Here is a 24,496-nt window from a genome sequence, read left to right as displayed (position 1 = left end):
ATATATAAGGCGTTTTAAACCCTTCCCACACTCTTGCAATATTCTAAAGAATGTTTCTAAACTATTAAACTCTAAATGCTCTAAAAGAGCACAGAATGTGATGATTTCAGCTCTCTGCCTCCGCTGCACTCTTGGCCACGCTCACGTCTCCATTCTGCAGGAGATCAGCTGCAGGAGGACGCTTCTCCCGTCAGCTGCAAACAGATGCTAAATCATTTAAAACAATTTATTTTAAATTTAAAAAATCCATGCAGATCGTGTGGCTCATTCATCAATCAGCTGTCATGTCCAATCTTATTTTGAAAAACCGCGATGGAGCGAGTCCGTGCAAAACGAACCGCGAAGTAGCGAGCGACTGCTGTAAGTCAAATAAGACCAATGTTGGCTTGATGAGGGGTGAACTGTATTCAAAAGCAATTAAAGAAAGTTGTGATTGAAAATATGTGTTTGACGCCAAATCTTCATACAAGTTTGCTCCTTAAAAAGGGAACAGTCGGAAAAAAAATGCATTGAAAATGCCAAATAAAAAGAATAAATTGGAAAAATTAGATTATAAAAAAAACTTAGAAAAGCAGATTTTTGTTTTGTTTTAAAAAAGAAGACACTTCATTATTAGTCAAAAACAAACCAACACTAAAACACAAGACTCACTTCAGCAGTTTACCCAAACACAGCAGCAGTCTTTAAAATATATCATCTAGGGTCCAGCTTGGCCTCGACACTGAAGCATTCATAACAAGAAAGCCGATTAAAGAAAACCTCAAACTGCAATGCTTAGCTACATAATTCCTAACTGACCTAATTAAAACTGGAAATCAAGATTTTGTATTTGCTTCTATGGTAATTAGCCAATTAAATCTGAAATGCTAATTTAATGACCCATACATTCATGAAAAATAAACAAAACTTTCAGTACAAAACAGAATAAAATTGGACTTTTAAGCAGAGACTGAGGGATTGAACTGAGTTGCTAATCAATCAGTTTGATCAGCTCTGATAAGGTAACATCTACAAAAATAACCTGCAAACTCAATTATTTATCAAATCCAATGAACTGACAACTGCATACAATTTTAGACAGTAGTGTATAAGAAACATCTGTATTTAGGAGTTCTGATGCATCAACATGACAACGGTGCCCTCAGCGACCTCTAAACACGACACTATTCGATCAATGAGACACTGATGCATGACACTGCTGCTCAATGCTAGGACCTTTATTCTGTTATCAAAGTGTCCTGCATTAGCATGTTCAGACTTTTCTCTTATTCACACTGCGTCAACTTGCTGTTAATAAAATAGTTTGGTCTCACACCTCAGTCCTTCAAGTCTAATTAAAGTTCTTTATTGTCATTCACATCACATGTGGTACACGAGGCGGAACAAAATTGTGTACTCAAGGTTCCAGTTGCACCCAAGAATAGCAAAAATATAAAGTATAAAAAAAAAATAGTATACAAGGATCTAAGATATACACTAACCAATAGAAATGTAATAATATGGTGTATTAAACTTTAAGCCTGAACATGAGTCTGGTGTGAGCAGATGGGTAATACAGCAGCTTAAAGGCAAGAAATCAGCAGCATGGATAATCAGCAGCACAGATAAAGTGACATATCACCAATTAAAGTGGCATTACAATGATTTTTCTGGTTAGGGATTTATGAGTCTAATAGCTGCAGGGTAGAAGCTGTTCCTCAGTCTAGTGGTTCTACACTTAATGCTCCGCAACCTCCTTGTCGTGCTATTTGAAACTTGAGAACTAGCAGAAACCATGTTATTAGTTGACCAGAAACAGAAAGATGCAGCTTCAAAATCTGATTTTTAAAATTGAGCAGCAAAAATCAGCCCAATTAAAAAAAAAAAAAAATTGTTATAGAATTAATTAACACCATGCTAAAACCGTAGCATGTCTGTTGTGTTTCAGCCGTGGGTGTACAGCGATTAATTTCTCTGCAGAGGTTTTTGGAAATTACCCAGCACGAGTGTGAAATCGAGCATGCACACTTCCAACTGCTGTGAATAGTTTTTCTGTACTTGTAGAATTAAATGAACAACAAAAGTGGAGCTGAGTGCTGTTTGTGCTACTCACTCTTTTCAATGTGTAGGAACAACCCAACCTCATCCTCGGTCCACATGAACATTAGTCCATTCACCAGTTTTGATGCAGCTATTCATAACTGCTCAAGACGCATGCATGTGCGTGTGGTTGAAATGCAAAAATCATACCACAAGCTCGTGACCGGGCATGGAAACTACAGCGGATTCATTATTTTTTGCGGTCTCGTCCAAACGGATTGTGATCACAGCATTACTGTGAGAGTGTAATTGTTCCACAATCATCATCGAAACAAGTTCCAGAGATCATTCATGTGCAAGTAAACGAGGTCCGACTTATCGGTCAACCTCTAATCACAAAAGCTTTTTAAACCCTACGAACGTCACTTCTTTACAAAGGCTTTCAAAGAATCCTGTATCTGCTGATATTAAATGCTGTCCTTTTTGCCGCCTTGAATATTTTAAAACCAATTAACTTTCAGCCACAGTCCCAATGCCTAATCGCCGTCACTCAGACAAGATGTAGTCTACGAATAATTCATGGGTACACAAGGATGTTCAGTCTGATTTTGTAATGTGTGATGCATACTTGAAGTACCTTTCACTAGTTATATTCTTCCATAATTAATGATGCCTGTCCTCGCTCTATTGATGGGGTGAAGAAACAGAGTTTTGTATCTATTAAAGGGTAGGAGGAAAGAGAGAACGAGTGGATACAGCATACTGCTGAGAGATGATCTAAAGCTTAATAAACAATAAATTAAACACACCAAAATGATCTTATTCACTGATTTCACTTTTGGCTGCTCCATATTTACTAACATGAATATTCCTTCTGCTGTCCAATGAACATACTTTATACTATTATGGAATTATTATTATTATTATAGATTCTGCTTAATTTTGTCCCTAACACCATTCCTCCACAGTATAAAAAGGATATATTGTTTTGACTAGCACCCACTGTTTTACTATAGACAAAGGACACAGACAAGGACATGGACCTAACGCTTCAATGTGAGATAATGCGTCACAGGTAATTTTCTTGTCTTAATTAAAGCCAGTGTGTTGGATAAAGAGGAAATGAAGACCTAGGCTACAGCAGGTTTACCACAGCAGGGTTCTGTCTAAAAACTGTGTTTTGAACTGGGGGTGTATTTGCACTAAACTACCTTCAATTTTCTGCAGCTTTCTCAAAAAACTGCAGTGAAGGAAAACCAGTCTTTAATGCAGCGCCTCCTTGTGGTTTCGATTTGAATAACCCATCCAGGAAATGTTGAAAGCTCAATATCGCACTCTAGTGTACACTTCTGAATAAACTGTTCTCTGGCGTTTCAAATCGGTGCACAATTACATACAGGAGCTCTGATTTGCTTTACAGTGTAAACGATCACATTCCTCTCCAACCAGACCAACTGTTAGGTTTGATGGTGACACTACTGCTGCACCTCCTGCTGAGGATGAGTCACTTGTTTCCAGTCACGCATGATGTGTGAGTAATCTCAGAGAGCTGGAGGGCAGCTGAGTCGTCATCAGTGCAGTCAAGGAAGCCACTTGGCTTGATGAGGTGCACACTCTCAGGGAGTGACGAGTGGGGAGGGATTTTCCCTTGTTTTTTTTGTCTGGGCACAGCAGCACTTCTGTTATGAAAGGGTGGAGCTCATAGTTTGGTGTTGAACGTGTCTTTTGTGTTGCACTGCTGCCAAAGCTCCAAACCATATACATTTAAAAACAAAAATGATCCGAAAGCCTAAACTTATGACCTGTACTGGTAAACTCTGACAATATTAGGAATGGCATGATTCTTGTGCTTTGTGTGTGGGAAAGAGTGCGTCACAGCTTACCTTGGTCTATGTTGTGCTGTGGTAGCTGGCTCATCTGACTGTGGACCACACCAGCGTAATTTCGGAGAAAAGCCTCTTCACTTTGTGTAAGCTGGGAATAAGTAAACAAAAGTAACTTTTAAGTAAAGTTCTACAACAAGTACATACAGACAGCACTTTTAAGCCCAAAGACAAAACTGCTGTTATTATACAGACTGATATATTAACAAAAAGTACATTAATTTCTGTGAAAAAGAAGCATTTTGTGCTTTGTTTATCTGGTTTTGGTGCAAATCTTGTTTTGACTATTGCAATATTTCAGGTAAATTTATCCACTCTGACAAGATACATAGGAGTGTCTTCTCAAAATTGAACTTTCTGAAGTAAATATATTCTAATTTTGTCTCTTGAACATGACTGAGCATCTCATGTTACAAGTTTGTTACACTCTGGAACAATACAAAAAGCTAAAACTAACAAGCTTTGAGGACAACGTTGCTGATTTTGGAAAGACTGCATGTTTTCATAACTAAATAACCACTAAGTGCATGTGCTAGTAATGAGGGGGGAAAGGCAAGTTTTGCTATAATTCTAAATTTAAAACGTGAACATTAACTTGTGTTGATTTAGTCTGTACTTACATTTGATCCCATTTTTTTAAGCATGAGTAGAACCCGCACTTTCTGTTGGATGTACACGTCTTCAGGAGACTTCCCTGGCGCCTCCTCGCGGTTCATCCCCCCTGCTCCCGTGGCTCTGGACACACAAAGACATCAGCGTTACTCGAGCCCTGTGACAAATCCAATCCACAGAACCACTCGGTGCAACTAGACGTTCAAAATAATACACACTGGGTTGTTTTAGCCACACAAGGAGAGGACTGAATTATATCATACCTTACATGATAATACCCATATGATTTTCTGCACAATAAACAGGTCAAATCATAATATCATTGATATGAATACATAATGCATTGTGTTCCCTGGAGATCACAACAACACACTCACTGTAGGTCCATGTCAATGACAGGCTAATGTAAGTGCTGCAGCAGCGCACAGAGGCAACAATAGTGATGGACGCCCACCTTACATGGCTGATACAAAAACAAAATCTTTTTCAAAGTTAAGTTTAATGTGCCAGCACATCAATAAGGAGTAGACCCAGTGAGCGATAAGTCTTCAGAAGCTACTTAAATAAAATGAGCAGTTTGGTTACAAGACGACAGACCTCATACAAATCACAATATTTTAGAAAACATGCAAAGAACTGGCTACTGCTGAAAGTAGGCTCAAAACAAACTTGTCACACCATTTATAGAAAAACACATGAATACAATCAGGCAATAAAGGCTAATGTAAATGAACAAATTATTAAAACATTTATAGTAATTATGCGGCAAACTTATGGTGTTGAGGTCCACACTGGGTTAAACTCGGGAATCTCTGTCCGACGTGTTTCCAAACTGACGTCACTCCAGGTCACTTCTTCGTGTCATGATCGTTTATTTTGCATGCTTTAAACATTACACAGACTGAGACACAATACTGACCAGGTCCAAACTATTGATAAATGCTTAATGGCATAACTCTACTCTACTCTACGGCATCTTATAACACGGTCAACAGAAAATATGATGACCCCGGGCGCACACAACTTCCTCATCCATACAAAGCCAGAACACCAGTCAGCACGTCATTTATATCTGGTGACAATCAGCATGTCACACACTGACACACCCACCACCCAAGTGTCAAAGCTGCGTGCTCACCTGTCAAGTCATCAATTACTTATTTCACCAATATGGCTCTTACAGATAGGTAAGCTGTAAATATTAGGAAGCCGAGAAGTTTATATAAACTACTGATGTTGGTCAAGGTTTAAACCAGTATAAATATAATCATTGCTCATTTTCTATATCATCCATTCTCAATAATTGTGACCGAAAATGTGGGGTGATCATTCACCTATGAAGCTCTTAAAAGGTGGTCAAGCATTTTATTCCCTTTACACAGATGACAACACAAAACTCATACATACATCCCAGACTCCCTTTGGACGTCTGACCTCGTTGGACCGATTCTGTCTCAGACCAGGTTTAGCTCCTCATCACATCATTAATATTGGTTGGTAGTGTTCACACAGATCGCAGCCCTGCCTGTGACCTATTTTCATTGTCGCTTTGCAGAGACGCAGAATATAGGCAAAGGGGGTGAAAGAGAGGGAGGGCAAAGCAGGCGATAAAAGGAGCTGCCAAAGCAAATGTGGGTGACAGAAAAGGGATGGGTTTTGCTGTGATACCGCACTCACACATCAAGGTCGGCTGTTGTCGCATTAGATCTCTCTTACAGTGCGCCAACAAGAGAAGGATATAAGCTCTGCTGGATATCCAGCTTAAGTTTACTAATTGAAAAAGCAAAATATGCTAAATAAATAATTTGCAGAGAAGGGCATGATAAATCTAATAAGTCAAACATAAGATTAAAGGGAGAGAAAATTAGTATGCATGTTAGAAAGGCTTTGCCAGTCACAAACTATGATAAATCTGGCAATTTATTTTTGGTCTCGTATCTGTACAAAGGCCCACTAATGCTTACTGACAAACTGTTTCATGTTGGGTTAAATTTAATTGAGCAGCTCGCCCTTTTTCCAAAACCCAGAAGATAAAGAGAATGGTGTTCTTCTGTTGGCTATTTGCTGGTGTTTGGTTGCCATTGTTCCTAAAATCCTTTGGTGCTTTTTTTCAGCAAGCATTTATCTTATTTCCATGTTCTTGACATACTACATGGTAGTGGGACGAGTGAGGTGCACATGACTACATTCATTTCAACCTCAGCATGGTTTAATTGGAGAGCTGCTCTGAAGACTCAAAGCAAGACAGACATAAAAAGACTGAGAGCTTGCTGGTGTTAGTTCTGCTGCTTGGTAAAACCTTCAGGGGATTGGCGATGGAGGTGGCTGAATTGCATTTGGGTGGGGGGTGGTGATGAAGAGAGGATGTTGGTGGATGGTGTAAGAAAGGGTGGTGGTTGGCAGGGTCTTTAGATCAGCCTCAGTGACACTTTTGATCATGTCTCCAAGCTCCTCACTTCAGACAAATGGGAGAGCATTTAATACTTCATGCAGAGAGACCTTCCAGAGGTTGACGTGAGCTGTGCAGACTGACTGATTCGAAGCAAGCTGCCTTCCTCAGAAGCACTGTGAATCAAATGGTCAGTGCAAATGTCTGGATAAATATCAGAGGATGAGGAAAATAACCAGAGTGTGATTATTCGAATTGGACAAATTGTCTTGTTTTAAGATCTTTGAAGACTACAAATGTACATCAAAATCCAGTAAAACAGACATATTTTTCATGTCTTGACAATGAACATAAGGACCACAATATTCTACAATAATCTGTATAGGACTTTTACTGTCAGAGACATTTCTTATCTACTGTTTGTGACTTGAAAACTGTCCATATTTAGCATCACATCTGCCCAGGATTTTGCCAGTTTGTATGCTGTGAATTGTTTAGATTTATTTTTAACAGGCTGAAAATGGTTTTGCTTTCTTATAGCAAATGTCTGCTATAAAAAAAGAAAAACAACATTCCAAAGGGAGAATTTCTAAACAAAAAGAAAATGTGTGATTGTAGAAATACGATCAGGGATGTTTATTGTTGTGACATGCCCGAGTTTCTCAAAAATGATCCCCTGATGCTAAAGAACAATCTGTCCTGAGCTCTCCTTGTTCCTGAACAATGTCCCTCATTAAAACCAAAAAAGTCCATGCTCAACAATCCAGGTATACAATCTAACAATTTTCAGTCAGGTCATCTGGACAATTTCTTTTTATTGCTGAAATGTTTCACATTCCATCTGGAAGGCTTCATCAGTTAAAGAAACACAACACAAAACTGATTCTTCCCCCAAACAGCTTACTCCAAAGTGGAAGAAACCACTTACTACACCATCTTAGCACCTGTTGGTGCTAAGATGGTGTCTTTGGCACGCCCCCTCCTCTGGAGCTGGCCCTCTTCCTCATCGACAGTCATGTCAAACTCGTTCAAAACCAAAAAAAGTCACCTATGAAGCTCTTAAAAGGTGGTCAAGTATTTTATTCACTTTACACATAGCAACACAACCATATATCATCTAAAACTCGTACATACATCCCAGACTCCCTTTGGATGTCTGACCTCATTGGACTGACTCCTTCTCTCATGTCCCTCATTATAAGATGCTGATTAGAAATATTCCACATGTGAGCACTAACAATTTAATGTGCATATGTGGAACATAGTGTAGATTAAACCTAAGTTTGTGAAGTCAGAACAATCATGTCTATTTTTGTGACTTGCAAGAAACATTTGTACATGGATGATCTTAACTTTTATCATTGGTTTGACTGTCTCATAATGACTTGTATGGCACCTTTGCTCTGCAGTTTCATGACTGCAGATCAACTAGGAAAATCTTCCATTTAATAGAAAAACAAGCTAATGACTTTATCTGTAATTATGATCCAGACAACAAACCTACACATTTAGGGGCATGTTTGGAAATTCTACTTATCCTAGTTGCATAATTAAATCAGTACACTTGTTTTTTATATTATTATTATTTGCGGACATATAGGAATGGTAATGTTCTAACAAGTGAGGAGAGTGTGACGGGAAGATGGAAAGAGTACTTTGAGGAGCTAATGATGAAGAGAATGAAAGACAAAGAAGACTAGAGGTCATAGAAACTGTGGACAAGGAAGTGGGAAAGATTAGTGAGGGTGAAGTCCGGAAAGCTCTGAAAAGAATGAAGAATGGGAAGGCAGTAGGACCTGATGACATACCAGTGGAGGTCTGGAAATGTCTTGGAGAGATAGCAGTGAGGTTTTTGACTCAAATATTCAATGGCATATATGAGGGTGAGAGAATGCCTCAGGAATGGAGAAGAAGTGTGCTGGTGCCCATTTTTAAGAACAAGGGTTATGTACAGAGTTGTAGCAACTAGAGGGGAATTAAGTTGATGAGCCACATGATGAAGCTCTGGGAGAGAGTTGTGGAAGCAAGACTTAGACGAGAGGTGACTATCTTTGAGCAGCAGTTTGGTTTCATGCCAAGAAAAAGCACCACAGACACCATCTTTGCTTTGAGAATGCTGATGGAGAAGTACAGAGAGGGTCAGAAAGAACTCCATTGTGTCTTTGCGGATTTAGAAAAAGCATATGACAGAGCGCCAAAAGAGGAGGTGTGGTATTGCATGAGGAAATCTGGAGTGGCAGAAAAGTATGTTAGACTGGTACAGGACATGTATGAGGAATGCAGGACAGTGGTGAGATGTGGTGTAGGAGTGACGGATAGCTTCAAGGTGGAGGTGGGATTGCATCAAGGATCGGCTCTGAGCCCCTTCTTGTTGCTCTGGTGATGGACCAACTAACAAATGAGGTCAGGCAAGAATCCCCATGGGCGATGATGTTTGCAGATGATATTGTGATCTGTGGTGAGAACAGGGAACAGTTGGAAGAGAACTTGGAGAGGTGGAGGTATGCACTTGAAAGAAAAGGAATGAAAGTCAGCTGTAGTAAGACAGAGTACATGTGTGTGAATGAGAGGGAGGCCGGTAGAACAGTGAGGCTACAAGGAGCAGAGGTCAAAAAGGTGCAGGACTTCAAGTACTTGGGGTCCACTGTCCAGGAAAATGGGGAATGTAGTAAAGAGGTGAAAAAGAGAATCCAGGCAGGATGGAGTGGATGGAGAAAAGTTTCAGGAGTGATTTGTGACAAAAGGGTGTCAGCAAAGGTCAAAGGAAAAGTTTACAAGACAGTGGCGAGACCAGCTATATTGTAGGGTCTGGAGACAGTGGCATTGACAAAAAGACAGGAGAAAGAACTGGAAGTGGCAGAAATGAAGATGCTAAGGTTCTCCTTAGGAGTGACAAGGCTGGATAAGATTAGGAATGAGACCATCAGAGGTATAGCACAGGTTGAACAACTGGGAGATAAAGTTAGAGAGGCCAGATTGAGATGGTTTGGACATGTCAAGAGGAGGGACCGTGGGTATACTGGTAGAAGGATGTTAGAAATGCAGCTGCCAGGAAAAAGACAAAGAGGAAGGCCAAAGAGGAGATATATGGATGCAGTTAGGGAGGACATGGAGGTAGTTGGAGTGAGGACAGAGGATGCAGAGGACAGAGTGAGGTGGAGGAGGATGACTCGCTGTGGCGACCCCTGAAGAAGGAAAAGCCGAAAGAAGAAGAAGATTATTTGCCGACATACAGTAATTTTATTGTCAGGAAATGCAATGATTGCACGGTGAAAGTTTGTAGCTCGGCTGAAAAGAAATGTTTAACAAGGTTCAGAAAAATAGAAAAATGTTAAATAAAGTATTAGAAGGGCTTGTTATTACATTTCATGTCTTACACCCCATCAAAGACCACAATCAGGACCGTGTCAGACTTCTTTGTGTGTACCCAAGGTTAGCTTGTAGAGATGGGCTGGCTCAACAGTAATCCCTCGAGGAACACTCAGCCAACCCCGACTCATATGGGTAATATTCCAGACATAATCAAAGGCTTTCTTTAATGTTGATCTAGGTCTAATCCCCCTGAGATCCACCTCCTCCTTTAGTTCTCCTTTCCTGAGTGGCACTTGTGTCATTGTTGTGATGTTGGAGAGTCCCAGTATCACAAATTCAGCATTGTGCAGTTAGTGTCAAAATTCATAAGTACATTGTTTTAACTCTACACTCTAATCATGATTATTTGATTATATTAATCAAAGACTTTAAAAAGCATCATGCAGTTTTTATAGCTAAAAATATGCTTGTGTTTTCTTTTCTTGAACTTGTGGAAACTTTGGGTTTTTTTTACACAGCTAACAAGGTTTTTAGCTTTTTATGGTATTAATTTAAACTAATAGGAGTTTATCCATCTACCTACCCACCCACATGTTTATGTTCATTATACAGGTGTCTATCAGAAAAAAAGTATTTTCAGGTTATTGCAATGATTTCAAGTTCAAGTAGGTTTTATTATCATTTGCATCACATGTGGTACATGAGGTGGAACAAAATTATGTACACAGGGTCCCAGTTACATCCAACAATAGCAAAAATATAACTTGTAAAAAAGAAATAGTTATAAGGATCTAAGATATAAACTAAGAAATACACTAAACACTAATAGTGCAAAACAATACACCGAACAGCAGCAGCATGAACATGAGTCTATATGAGTAGATAAGTACAAATGAAAACAGCAGCATGAAATAATCAGCAGCATGAGATCAGCAGCATGGATAATCAGCAGCACATATCACTAATTAAAATGGTGATTACAGTGATTTTTTTTCCACAGTGATACCAGTGGATCTGACAAATGGTTGTTTTTTAATTATATAGTTTATCTTCACATTATAATTTAGTTGGTATTATTAATGCTCATATAATATGGGTTAATTTTTAAGTTAAATCCTTGTGGTGCATTTCACATTTAATTGTAAGTCTGAATAATAAACTTTCTACTATCGCTTCTGTCAGTTTGTGTCTCAGTAAAAGTTGCATACAGATCGGTCCTCTGGTTAGGACCAGGAAGTCTCACACAATGCTCAACATCTGATTTTAAAATCAGATTTACAGTAATAGTAACAAACTGCAATCTGACTCTGACAAACTGATAGCCTCAGCAGAAAGGAAAAACTGAGAGGAAAAATAATTTGAATTCAGACACGAGCTGCTCCAACATTCTGAGTAAATGTGTGAGGAACATGAGAACATTAGAAGGTTACAGCCTGGTGTGGCTGCCAGCTGAGCAGCAAACAACCTGACCTGGTCCTGAAAAGCAGCTGCGCAGGTACTCACACACACTCATACACACACACACACCACTCTTTTCTAATCAACCATTCCATGAATCATGGTTTTTTAAACGGCTTATGAAAGACAATAATTTTATTAAAATGAAACTTTGGCATTTTTTTTATTTGGATTATTGAAGTAACATATATTGGGCAGCACAGTGGCGCAACTGGTAGAGCTGCTGCCTCTCAGCGAGCAGGTCCCTGGTTCAAATCCTGGTCTGGGGGCTTTTCTGGGTGGAGTTTGCATGTTCTCTCCGTGCATGCGTGGGTTTTCTCCGGGTACTCCAGTTTCCTCCCACAGACCAAACACGTGCATGTTAGGCTGATTGGTAACTCTAAATTGTCTCTAGGTGTGAGTGAGAGAGTGAATGGTTGTTTGTCTCATTTGTCTCTGTGTGTCCCTGTGATGGACCTGTGACGCGTCCAGGGTGTACCCCGCCCCTCGCACAGTGATTGCTGGACATGGGCACCACCGGCAAACCCCGTGACCCAATATGGAAGAAGCGGGTAAAAGATAATGGATGAATGGATGAAGTAACACACACACACACACACACACATATGTATATATATATGTATATATATATATATAATTTAATGCACTTAATACAAGAAAGGTATCAGGTGTAAAGTAATCAAATATTGAGCAATTGATAGCAAAAATGAATTCAAATATTGACTATAATAAGCAGAACAATAAGAGATTTATTTACATTTTTTACAGCCAATTCCAATCTTTAGAAATCAGGGCTAATACAACACATATTTTATTTATGTAATACATTTATTTGTTTCTTGGTCAATTTGTATTTTCCATTTAAAAAAATTGTTTAACCTAAATAAACATGTATTAAACAACTCTTACGCAAGAACTTTGACACAAATATTAAGAATAGTCTTGCTTTTAAAAAATGGGGGTTACAACAAGTTGGTGGTTAATTTTCCTGCTTATTAATCAAAGTATACACTGGTATAGGTGATGGCCAATTATTTAAAAAGAAGCAAATATTGGCCAATTAATTTGGTCTTCTGATAAATATGTCTGCGTCTAATAAGTATATTAACAAGTACCTACTTCAATAAATAATAATATATTTGTATTTAGAAAATATATGTAAACTATGCTCCACTGAAGACCATTTTATCTCAGTGCTCACTTTGTTCAAAGTCTTGAACAACAAGTATCTTGGATCTTTTAGCGTACCGTTTAGCGTACCGTTTAGCGTTCATCTTAGATCCTTTTATACGGTGTCTATAAATTATATTATTGCTATTTTTGGGTGTAACTGGGACCCTTTTCATTCCATGTCATGTACCACATGTGATGCAAATGACAATAAACTTGAACTTGATAAAGCAAATTAATATAAACTGCAAAAAGTCTCACAAAATTGACACAACAACAAATTTAATGGTGTCGTTTGTAGCTGCTATTCTACTTTGCAGCTTTAAAAATATGTTTTTCATGAGCCGCACAGTTGCAGGCAAAATTATAGCAAATGTATTTGCTTTATTTTGAAATGGTCAAGAGCAAAAGGTTGATCCAATTCAATCCAATTTAAAAATCTTCAACCTAATTCATCATTCTATAAAAGGTAGAAAGGTTCTGATTTGGACCTACTGCTTGTCTCCATGCAACCGTCTCTTCTTTGGACTATGTTCACAACAATGGTCACATTATTTGGTGTAGTGGTGATGAACTAAATTGTGAAAACACGATTGATAAGTAGGTCATGTCTTGTTATGACCATGTGGAGCATGAACTCAAACAGTCCTGCTGAGCTATTCAAGCTTCACCTCTGAGCTGGGTTTCTAATGTCCATTTACACTTCCAGGTGTTAATACTAGTAAAGTGTGAGTAACTATAGGCTGAATATTCTATATTTATACCTAATGCCAGTTTTTTCTTAACAATTTAAAAAGTATTTTGGTGCACTGAATTGTGTACTGCATTTGTATAATTGCTCCACAGTGATATTACCAGGTCTCAGTCATAAATATTTTTTATAAAATCCAGATATTGCATATAAACAAACCCCCATCTCATCTGGTCTGTGATCACAGAACATCGATGCTCACTCCTCAGGGTCCCTCAAAGGATCTGAAACAGAAGCTGCTGCCTTAAGCTGGTCCCTTGGGGTTGTGGCAGCGAGAATTTCAAAAGAGCCAGCGTCAAAGTGGGGCGTAAAATTTTGATTAGCAAACAGCTACATATGATCTATGTGCGTGGTGGAACAATACAAAGATGGAGGCTGTCGATAACAGACGAGGAACGGAGGGTATTTTTGGTAACTTCCATGGAAACCTGACTAAAATAGGACAAAAAGATCAACTAAAAATTAAGATACGCTTCAGAGTTGAACTTAATAAAAGCGTTAAAACGCGAAGCTTCAATTTTTACTTGCTGTGAAGGGCATAAGCTTACAAAGATCGTGCCAAAAATAGAGAAACTGATTGTGAGATGAATTAGTCTTTCTTATCAATATATGCTCCATGCAAGTAGCTGTAGTGTCCCCCAAAACCTGGAGGTTGAAGTAAGCCTGTCCCCGGTGGCCCAAGTGGCCCTAATCTTTGAAAACCCACACAGCTGTAGGAGAATGTGCAAAGTAAGGCATCTTTAACATGCTGTGGTACATAACCAAGCCTGCCAGTTGCCAGGGGGATTCAGTGTGTTTGCCTGTGGCCAAGCTCTGACACCTGCTGGCTGCAGCAATCATCAATGTCCTGCTGCCTGTAGGGTGCCAGCTTTGCCACTAAAAGGGCTGTCAGATATCTGTCATGTGGGGGAGCGTGGGAGGAGAAAGCAGACACTGTAAAAGGCATTGTGGCACAATGCATCTGTGGGTGGTAAGGGTCAAAAATAGAAAACCACTTAAGTGAGTTGTGTCAGGAGCAAACTTAAGGATGAAATCTAATATGTAACATTTTTTTCCAAAGGATGGAGCTGTGCATTGATGGCAGATTGTGTGTTTGGGAAATAGGTGTGTGTTGATGCCTAAAGTACAACTGAGTTCACGTCACAGCTCTACACAAGTGGTTTAAAGAAAGGTTCAGCTTTTCTATCGTCTCAAATTACAAATGACATTTAACGGCAATCAGAAAACAAACAGCAAAAGAAATGCAAGTTGCAGCTAAACACAATAAAAATTGCTCCCTTTTTTGCTCTAAGCTGGACAGAGCTCGTCATCTTGCTGCGGGACTCTGTTCAAACTGTAGCGGGGCTCCCTGCGCTAACAAGCCGCTTCACCGCGTTCTCCCGACGGCTCCCGAGCTACACCCGCCGTGCTAAACGTACACAGACCGTTATCACCTAAAATACTTATAAGTCCCCTACGTTTCACCATAAACAGACATTTATTATTATTATTATTATTTGAGATCTTAAGCGAAAACCGAGCTGCTCAGCTGAAGGCGGTAGGAGCTAGCAAACCGAGCTAGCTCGCTAGCATACCCCAGACAAAAGCCTGAATGAAGTTCCTGTGTGGGAGCAGACACCGTCCAGGTGCCGCTTCGCTTCACCGCCGCGAGTCGGAGCGATACAAACAACACGTATCGTGTAAAAAACAACAAGAACCGCAACTAGTTAAGAAGAGCACGGATTATAAGTACTTACCCCTCCTGGTCCAGCTTTACTTTTCTGCCGAGATCCGTTTGAATGGGGTGTTGTAGAGGAGGGCGTCCTGTTCCGGGGTCACATCCCTCCAGTCGGCAGAGCTCGGGCGGACTACGCAGACACACCGCTGCAGCTGCTGACGCTTCAGTACCGAAGCCGGACACTGGGGGCGCTGTCGACTAAACAGACTGTGAACAGTCCGTGAACGCATCACTGCTTCATCGTCAGTGTTTCATACAAGTTATGGGGAACCATGAAAAATGTTCAAATGAGCTCAGGTTATTTCATAATGTTTTATTTGTTTAATTTTGACCATTTTGGTGTTCCATATAACAAAGGCATTCTTCATTTTTGTCAGTATTTTAAAACAATAAAAACCAAAAACATGCATAAAACGACCTCATCTTTGAATGGTTGACAATTTGTGTTAAAATAAAATTTCTAAAAAAGCAAGCAAAGCCTGCTTTTTATTATTAAACAAAAGAACAACGTATCATATTTTACTTTACATACTAAAAACACAGATTATAAACTGAATTCAATATTCTCTTGTAGCCTGCATAATGATTTTATGAACATTACATTATTTTGTGGGGTGCACAAGAAACTATCTGGTATGCTTGGCAAAGTAAGAATTTTTTTAAAGAATTATTTTCACCAATGTCCCCAAAGGGGCTTCATATATATCAGACTATTATCTTATTACCCTATCGTAGTATATTTTTAAAAGAGTCTATATATGACAATAGTATAATAAAACTTCAGGAACTCTGTTATGACTTTTGGTTTTGTGTGTTTCCCTCCTCTCACCACTCGATTATCATAACCCCCATATGACCATAATTTTAAAAATGCTCTGATCACATGGTAAAATTATTATAATTTTTTAACTGGGATTATGTGTCATTTACATATTTTTCAAGTTTTATAAAAGGTGTGTAATGTTACATGTCATATCTACTTGTGCTACTTGGCAACAAATTAATAGCATTGTGAAATGATTGAGCATGAACTTTGTTCACTTTTAAAAAGAAACCGAGGCTGAATTTTTCTCAAGAACAGGTACATCTAAAAAAAAAATTAATATCATGAAAAAGTTACATTTTATTTTTCATTCATTTCAGAAAGTGAAATTTTATTTATTTTATGACTGTTTTTTGTTGTTGGTGTTATCCATTGCTGCCATCACTCTTTGTTAAGAAATCAGGTTTCTCTTGTAAATGAGTTCTCGAGGCTCAGTGGGATTAACCTGTCTAAATAAAGGTTGAATGAACGATTGTAAGAATCTTGGTTGCAAACTGTTTTATTGAGAACATGTTTCTCTTCCAGGAGTGAGTGAAGCAAATGCAAAAACAGGATGCAGACACACATCAAACTCATGTTATCGAAACAATAGCTGCTTTAGCTGCACGTGTAAACCAGGTGTCAAAGGTCTTGAACCATTTGACAGATCACATTCAAGCAGTTTATAAGACAACCTTAAAAAAAGTACATCTGAATTCCGTTTATTCTGTAAAGTGTAGCTCCTTTAAAAGGACAGCGATGCTTCTTTAAATTCTCCAGTGAATGTTTCAGCAATATAAGTCTTGAAAACTCTGTGCTGTCTAAGCTACAGCTCTTTTTAAAGTTCTCATTACGCAAACTCATATAATGAGTAGTACAGGCCATTTTAACTGTAAAGCTAAAAGACAGAGAGAGAGAGAGAGAAGCAGATCTTTAAGGATAAACGGCAAAAATATGTGGTTGTGGGGATCTGGTGCTCATCTCCAGCAGAGGTGGCGGGGTTTTGCATGCAAAAGAACAAGGAGCGACTGACAATAAAAGCTTAAAATAGCTGTCATGGCACCTGGCATATCAAGTAAAAAACAACTCAAATTACAGTGCAAAACTTAAATATAAGGAAAAAAAACAAGTACACAATCATACATAGTCCAGAGTGATGTTTTGTGGCAATATCTCCTGTTTTAAAAATTCCTTTTATGACTTTGCAGGCTTTCACATTTGTTTTTCCTGCAAATAGTGGTGTTAGTCACGATTAAAGCAGTAGTTAAGGCATTTTGAAGATCAAACATAGAAGTTTAACGTAAAGATAAAGAAAAGAGATGGTTTAGTTAGCTTGGGGGGGAAAAAAGAGAGAATGAGAAACCGTGACCCTGTTTTTTTTTTTTTTTAAATCAAAAGCAACCCTCAAGTTCAAGACATTATGATTTTTAAAGGTGCAGCTTGTTTTCATACTTTAAGTACACACATTAGATGTTTAGTATGAGTTTGTAGAGCCAAGTTAATTAAAACTGTCTGCATTTTTCCATCCATCCATTTGATCTCTTTACTCGTTTTTTCTTTTCCGGGTCATGGGGCATCTGGTGTCTATCTCCTGTGGCCACTGTGCAAGATACGGGGTACACCCCGGACAGGTCGCAAGTCCCTCGCAGGACCTCTGAACTTCTCATCTTACAATACTTCATGTGTTTTCCAGAGGCTGGACAAAGAGTACTTCAATACCAAATCACGGCACGGCAGTAAAACACAGCACGCATACAAAATTAAACACATTCTGGCCTTCACAAGTGCTTCAGTGTAATCAAATTAAATAAAACAAATACAAATAAAATAGGAGACACTAATGCAAAGAGGCAGTTTCGATGAGAGGAAGTGATGTTGCCATCGAGGAGTGTAAAGAAAGCCTTGAGGTGAAACTGCCACCGTGTCGTCAAACTGAGTCTATCTAGTCATCTTGCAGGTTGTTTGCAGCTTGCTCCCTGCTGAGTAATGCAGTTGGCCGGATGAACTTTCTGTTTCAGTGATTCACTTCACTCAATGGCTTTCAAATAGCAACCGATGGTTCAAAAATACATTTATGGCCTGGTGTGACACCTCCCCAAGGCAACAATCCATTTGTGGATGGGAGAAAGATGTATTAACATTTACTAAGGTTCATCTTCGAATGCCCTTTCTCATTTAAAAATGCTTAGATTTTTCTACTTTCTTTGTGTCTATAAGTTAAAAACAATAATTTGGCAAGTTTTATGAATGCACTGCTCTTCACGGTCGGTTATCTTTGGCCAAGGAGTGCATCATCCAGTTGACCTTCGTCTTCCAGCTCTCCCGTAAAGCTTCGTTGAACTTGACTTTGAAATTCTTCAATGCTTCCTCCTCAGATTTGCCCAAAGCTAAGGAATCCTTGAAAAAAAAAAGTAAATATCTTTATTATGACCCACTTTATCATGATAAGCATCACTGTCATTAGCATTGAATACCTTCAGATACTGGATATCCTTGGAGGAGGTGAGCTCGGGCAGTCCTGCTGCCTTCATCATAGCAAAAAGGTTGACAAACAGTGACCCGTTCCTGCACAAGATCTTATAAGCTCGCTCACAGTATTCCCTGAATCTGACAAAGACGACATTAAAAAAAGACATAGGTGTGTATCAGCGCCAGCGGGCAACTCCAGAAAGTTTTCAAAGAGGTGGCAAGATGAGATGGCCTCTGATCTTGTTTGGTACATCAAAACTAAAATCCCCAACAGAACTTCAGGAGTTTTATAACACTCGTGTCATATTAGGACTAATTAACTTCTGATTTAAGTCTTTGTTTCTTATTATCTTGTTGATGTTACCAACTGAGAAGAGCACTTTTCAAAAATATTGACACTTGATCTCTTCTCCTTTAAAATTATATTTATAAAGACACACGTAACCTCCTCACACCTTGAATTCAGATTTGAGGAGACCGGCTTTCTGAATCATATTAAGTCACTCAATTTAGATCTGATGTGCTTGTTGAGAGAGAGACTAGCTTTTCATTGTTTAAAAAATACATTTAATCAATAACTGTTCAAAAGTGATGTTTGTTTTTATGTGAATGAAGTTCTACTAATATTCTACTAAATCCAAACAGCTAGGGAATAAAAGATTTAACACCAAACCAAAGCTCAGGCTTTGAAAGGGCAAGATCACTAAATTATTGTGAACCCCCCACTGCAACTCTGGCCCCCTGGTATCAGAACCCCAGAAGAGTGTAAATGTATCACAAAAGTCACTGAACGTCATTATTATACCTCTCAAACTTCTCACTATTGTTCGTCCTCCCCTGCTGGATCACATGAACAAAGTCGTAAGTCAAGATAAAAGGCACACGCTCTCTGTTTATCCCAAGTTTTCGCTTGAAGTTGCCCAGGAAGTGTCCAAAGTCAATGTGGAACAACTAAAACAAACAAACAAACAAAAAAGTTAGTGTTTATCACAATGTTACAATGAATATTAACTACAAACAAGTGCATCACCTTAAAATATTTTATTCTAACGCGGCAATGATAAACCATTCGGAATCGAAAATGTTTCGAGTTAAGCAGTAACAAACTAAGCACACACACACACACAGATGTGTTGAAGCTCACCTGTCCAGTTTCCCTGATCATGATATTGTCGTTGTGGCGATCTCCAATTCCCAGAACATAAGTAGCTACACAGTAGCCAGCACAGGAAAGTGTGAACTCCTCTATTGCTTGATCAAGTTTGTCTCTGGTGATAAATAAGCAAAGCATGAGTGGATTTTCCTCTTACAACACATTTACATTAATCTTGTCCTCATCATATCCCAGGCTATAAACAAACACAAGCTTTAGGCAAAATGTCTTCACTGCTGCAGCATTAAATATCATCATATTTGGTCAGTCTAGACCAACATGGAGCCCCCTGTGTTGGGCTTTGACTAATTTTCTCTGCCCTGTCTCAGGCTCTGCAGCATTTCAAGCTAATTACCTTTCTGTTCTGTCGTGCAGTCAGCTGGGCCTGTGTTGCCATCGTGATACACAAAGGCTTATTCATTACATTCTTCGAGAAGCTTTCAGAATATACGAGACCTTCAGACTGTTTGGCACCAAATAAAAATCTACTCTCATTTAAAGCTGCTGGAACCACCTGCACACTTAGATCTTGTTTTTTCTGTCACTGTAATTCAATAACACAGAAAATGATCCTCAGACAACCTGAACCACACAAGAACATTTGGGGAGTTTTGATTAAAAGGAAAAATTACCCGCTGCACAGACTGCATCCTTAATCCGCCTGCTTCAATCAAAACAGCTTGAAAGGTAAAACATTTACAACATTAAAGTCAGGTGGTGGAGTTCTGTGGACATGTTACGGATGATTCATATCTCATCTGTTGTAGATAGCTTTTTGAATGACCTTAGTTTGGAAAAAATATGCTCACCTGGGATCAGATTTGCTAGTCAGAGTTAGGTCAATATCAGATTAGATTGCTTCTGTCCTAAAACAAGTTCAGCCTCAGAAACATTAAAGTAAAAACTACTTTATAAACTTTACACTGACTTTACATTCCAATATAAGATAAGATAGAACTTTATTGATCCCACAGGAAATTGTTGTGCCAGAGTTTCAGTACAAAGGAACATACACAAGGAATCACACAAGATATAAAAAATAACAGAGAATATAAAAATTCCAACAATTAAGGTCTAAAACAGGTCAGGTGCAGACAGAAACATTAAAGTGTTTATTGTGGTACAGGATTCATTTTATTGTCCTATGTGCAGAAAGTGGGAGGAATTGAAAAGTTTGATAGCCACAGGGAAGAACTTCCTGTGTTGTTCTGTGGAGCACCTCGGTGGTCTCAGTCTACGATTGAAGGTGCTGCAGTAAGAGTCCAGGGTGTCATGCAGAGGGTGTGGCGTGTTGTTCAGGATCTGGAGCAGTTTCCTCAGCATCTTCTGCTCAGACACCTCTGTCAGAGACTGCAGGTCCACTCCCAGATCTGAGCCAGCTCTTTTCATGAGCTTATCGAGTCTGTTGGTATCAGCTTTCTTCACCCTGCTGCCCCAGCACACCACAGTGTAGAAGAAGATGCTGGAGACCACCGAGTAGTAAAACATCTGCAGCATGGTCCCGCAGACATTAAAGGACCTGAGTCTCCTCAGAAGAAAAAGGCGACTCTGCCCTTTCTTGTAGAGGGCGTTGGTGTTAGCTGTCCAGTCCAGTTTATTGTCTAGGTGGACCCCCAGGTACTCGTAGCAGTCCACAATGTCCACCTTAGTACCCTTGATGTTGATAGGGTTGGGGGGCTGATCTTCTTCCTTTAGTCCATCTGCAGCTCTTTAGTTTTTCCAGTGTTGAGTCGAGGTGATTCTGTCCACACCACTCCACAAAGCTGTCCACCACACCTCTGTATTCAACTTCCTGGTCACCAGTGATGCAGCCTACAATGGCAGAGTCATCCGAGAACTTCTGCAGAAGGCAGGATTGTGAGCTGTACCTGAAGTCCGAGGTGTAGAGGGTGAACAGAAACAGCGAGAGGACCGTCCCCTGAGGAGCCCCAGTACTGCTCAGTATGGTGTCAGAGGTGGTGTTCTGCAGGCTCACACACTGTGGCCGATCTGTGAGGTAGTCTCTGATCCAGGTGACCAGCGAGTCGTTCACCTGCATGTCCAAGAGCTTACTGCAGAATAGAGCAGGTCTTATGGTGTTAAAAGCACTGGAAAAGTCGAAGAACATAACTCTTAAAGTGCTGCCTGCCCTGTCCAAGTGCATGTAGGCTCTGTGCAGCAGGTAGGTGATTATGTCATCAACTCCAATGCATGGCTGGTATGCAAACTGTAGGGCATCCAGGTATGGTTCCACCACTGATCTGACGTGCTTATGGACCAGCTTCTCCAGCAACTTCATGGCATGTGATGTCAAGGTCGCAGGTCTGTAGTCACTGTGTGAGTTCGGTTGGTTGTTTTTAGGCACAGGTACCAGGCATGTTGTTTTCCACAGAGCAGGGACCACCTCAGGCTCAGGTGAAAAATGTGCTGAAAAATGTCGCTGAGCTGCACATTAAACCCCTTTCTCCAAAATGAAGTAGTCCAAAAATCTATCTATAACAGGTAAGATATTAATTGTTCACAACCTGTCCACGGAACCCCATTTTAAAAGTCTTAGCTATTGCTTTAATGAAAGCCTTTGACATTAAATGAAAACCTCTGGTTCAGATCAAAAATCACAAAAACTGTTGAATGACTGAGTTACACCTTAGTCCAAGTGATTTGCTGCTCGTGTGTGAAAAGATTTGAACTATCCCTTGAAGCTGCAGTCCAGCAGACCCAAAGGATCTGCTGATGTTTAGATGCTGGACAGCACTGGATGCCCACATAGGTCCAGTGTCCATGACCCAGCAGGGAAGAGCTATTGTTAGTACCCCTACAAATGTAGACCAGTGGTTTCATTTTTTTTTTAATGTAGCATTTAACCTAAAACAATATTACTCGAGGAAAAAGCTGCATATTTTTCTTGCTTTGAACCTTTTTAGTGGTCATTTGTGAAGTCTAATACTAAACATCACGTCACTGTTTTCCTGTTATGGTGAAGGGAAATAATTCAAATTTAATTTCACAATGTCAATACAAGAATTTAGTTGCACTTGCACAAAAAACATCCTTAACCTTCATGAGAGGCATTTGATGAGATGGGTTACTTTCACATCTAAAACTGGGACAGGGTTCATGACAGAGCTGTTCTAGGCATATTGGTGATGCTCCTTTGAGGAATGGGGGTGATTTGCTGGAGAAACAAAAAATCCTACATGGGTGGATTTACTAACCCCATTGCCACTATGCTACTTCTCTTTAGCCTAAAATAATATTTTGGTGACACAAGTACATTCCCAGTGGTTGTCCTTTTTTTGTTTGGACTTAAATATGACCATCACTTTCAGAGCGATTAATCCAGTATTAGGATGATATATCACCTTAATAGGATTGTCAAAGTTACTATTGGGCCAAAGTATATTATACTCACCCAGGATTCTTAGATTTGAGCCAGTTGAGCAAGGCGTCCTTGTTAAAGGCTGCAGTCGCTGCACTGTTACTGCAGTTTCGCTGGATGTTGGCGATGGTGTCCGAGTTTTTCACTATTTCGATGAGCCCTGTTTTGTTCCCAGTGGACAGGCAGCCGTATGGGATCATCCTGTGAGCGCAGAGTGAAGTTAGTTTGTGCAGAAACGCTCCATGCTCAAGGTAAGGGTTACAAAAACAAGATCCTGCCTAAGATCCAGGCCTTCCTTCTTCCACAGATTCTCCATCAGCTGGATCATCTGCAGGGTCAACATGTCTTGACGAAGATCTAAAATAATAAAAAGAAGCATTTAATCAGTGAAAATAAATCAATTTTACACAAACCTTTATCAGTGTTTTACTTAACCTAGCATATTTTATTGTTCAGCCCTGTATATTAACCCTCCTGTGGTCCCATCTTTTGCTAAACCAGAACCATTTTTTTGTATATGTTGACACTGTGTGAGAGCTGCATGCGTTTTGTTTCTCACCGTCTCCATTTTTGAAGATAATTCCCACCATGTCTCCTTGATCTGTGAGCTTCTTATATATCAACCAGAGCGGCTTCATCTTCGAGTCCATAAATCTGCACTTGTCTACGCTGCAAAAGCAAAAAACAGACATTTAAAACACAGGATGTTTTGGACAAAATTCCAGATTTGAAGTCCTCAAAATTGAGCAATCAATTCAACATCAACACACAGACTTTTACACAAGTATCCGTACTTCCCAATTATCTTTTGTGAAACAGTTTTTAAAGTTAAATTTATCAAAGGGCAAAACATTTCACAAGATAAACTGAATAAGGTAAAATGGCACTTTCTTGATTTTGTTGAGATAAAACAAACAGATTTAAGTGCTGCAGTTTAAAGTCAAACAAAGTCTTGTGGCCCAGTAAGAGTGAGGAACCATTTGTTACTGTAAATTAAATGGACAAAAACAATTTGTGCGTTTTACGTGACTGACAAGATCTCGGGGAGGATGATGCTGGGGTTGAGTGGTGACAACATGTCTGACAGGGCCTCTTTGTACGACTCCTGTCTGATACACAGCTTCAGGTCATCCACCATCATTTTCTGAGAGCCCGACTTCACAATGTCACTTAGGGCTTTCATTTTACCCAGAGCTTCGTTCTAAAAGACACAAGTTTAGACTTAGAACAGCACAAACACATGATTTGTTGCTTAAAACCAGAGTAAATAACTAAGTTACCTGTCTGGTTAAAAGCTTGATGTGATGGATGTTTCCCCTGCAGTAAGCCTCCAAAATCAGGCCAAAGCGCAAACTCACAGATGCCACATGAATCTCTGATCTACAATAAATGCAAAGTCTCCG

At 39.5% G+C, this 24,496-nt stretch overlaps 2 protein-coding genes across 3 annotated transcripts in view; both read right to left on the bottom strand.

Moving 5' to 3' along the window:
* The window catches only part of ctnnbip1 (catenin, beta interacting protein 1), a 23,624-nt gene extending 8,174 nt beyond the window's left edge, over positions 1 to 15,450 (bottom strand). The window contains exons 1-3 of the mRNA XM_037684240.1: positions 15,331 to 15,450; positions 4,523 to 4,637; positions 3,903 to 3,993 (exon numbers count right to left, since the gene is read on the bottom strand). Of these exons, the coding sequence (XP_037540168.1) occupies positions 3,903 to 3,993; positions 4,523 to 4,618 (187 nt within the window). The 5' untranslated portion in view covers positions 4,619 to 4,637; positions 15,331 to 15,450. The remainder of the gene's footprint in view (positions 1 to 3,902; positions 3,994 to 4,522; positions 4,638 to 15,330) is intronic.
* Positions 15,451 to 18,372: 2,922 nt separating this feature from the next.
* The window catches only part of pik3cd (phosphatidylinositol-4,5-bisphosphate 3-kinase, catalytic subunit delta), a 29,398-nt gene continuing 23,274 nt past the window's right edge, over positions 18,373 to 24,496 (bottom strand). For both annotated transcript variants that reach the window (XM_037684239.1, XM_037684237.1), the window contains exons 14-22: positions 24,374 to 24,473; positions 24,128 to 24,294; positions 23,653 to 23,762; positions 23,372 to 23,450; positions 23,127 to 23,294; positions 19,727 to 19,850; positions 19,388 to 19,533; positions 18,588 to 18,720; positions 18,373 to 18,510 (exon numbers count right to left, since the gene is read on the bottom strand). In XM_037684239.1, the coding sequence (XP_037540167.1) occupies positions 18,373 to 18,510; positions 18,588 to 18,720; positions 19,388 to 19,533; positions 19,727 to 19,850; positions 23,127 to 23,294; positions 23,372 to 23,450; positions 23,653 to 23,762; positions 24,128 to 24,294; positions 24,374 to 24,473 (1,165 nt within the window). The remainder of the gene's footprint in view (positions 18,511 to 18,587; positions 18,721 to 19,387; positions 19,534 to 19,726; positions 19,851 to 23,126; positions 23,295 to 23,371; positions 23,451 to 23,652; positions 23,763 to 24,127; positions 24,295 to 24,373; positions 24,474 to 24,496) is intronic.

Source organism: Nematolebias whitei, chromosome 11 (genome assembly GCF_014905685.2).
Source record: "Nematolebias whitei isolate Nwh7 chromosome 11, NemWhi1, whole genome shotgun sequence".
In the NCBI taxonomy this organism is placed as follows: domain Eukaryota; kingdom Metazoa; phylum Chordata; class Actinopteri; order Cyprinodontiformes; family Rivulidae; genus Nematolebias; species Nematolebias whitei.
This window is presented reverse-complemented; position numbering and strand designations above follow the sequence as displayed.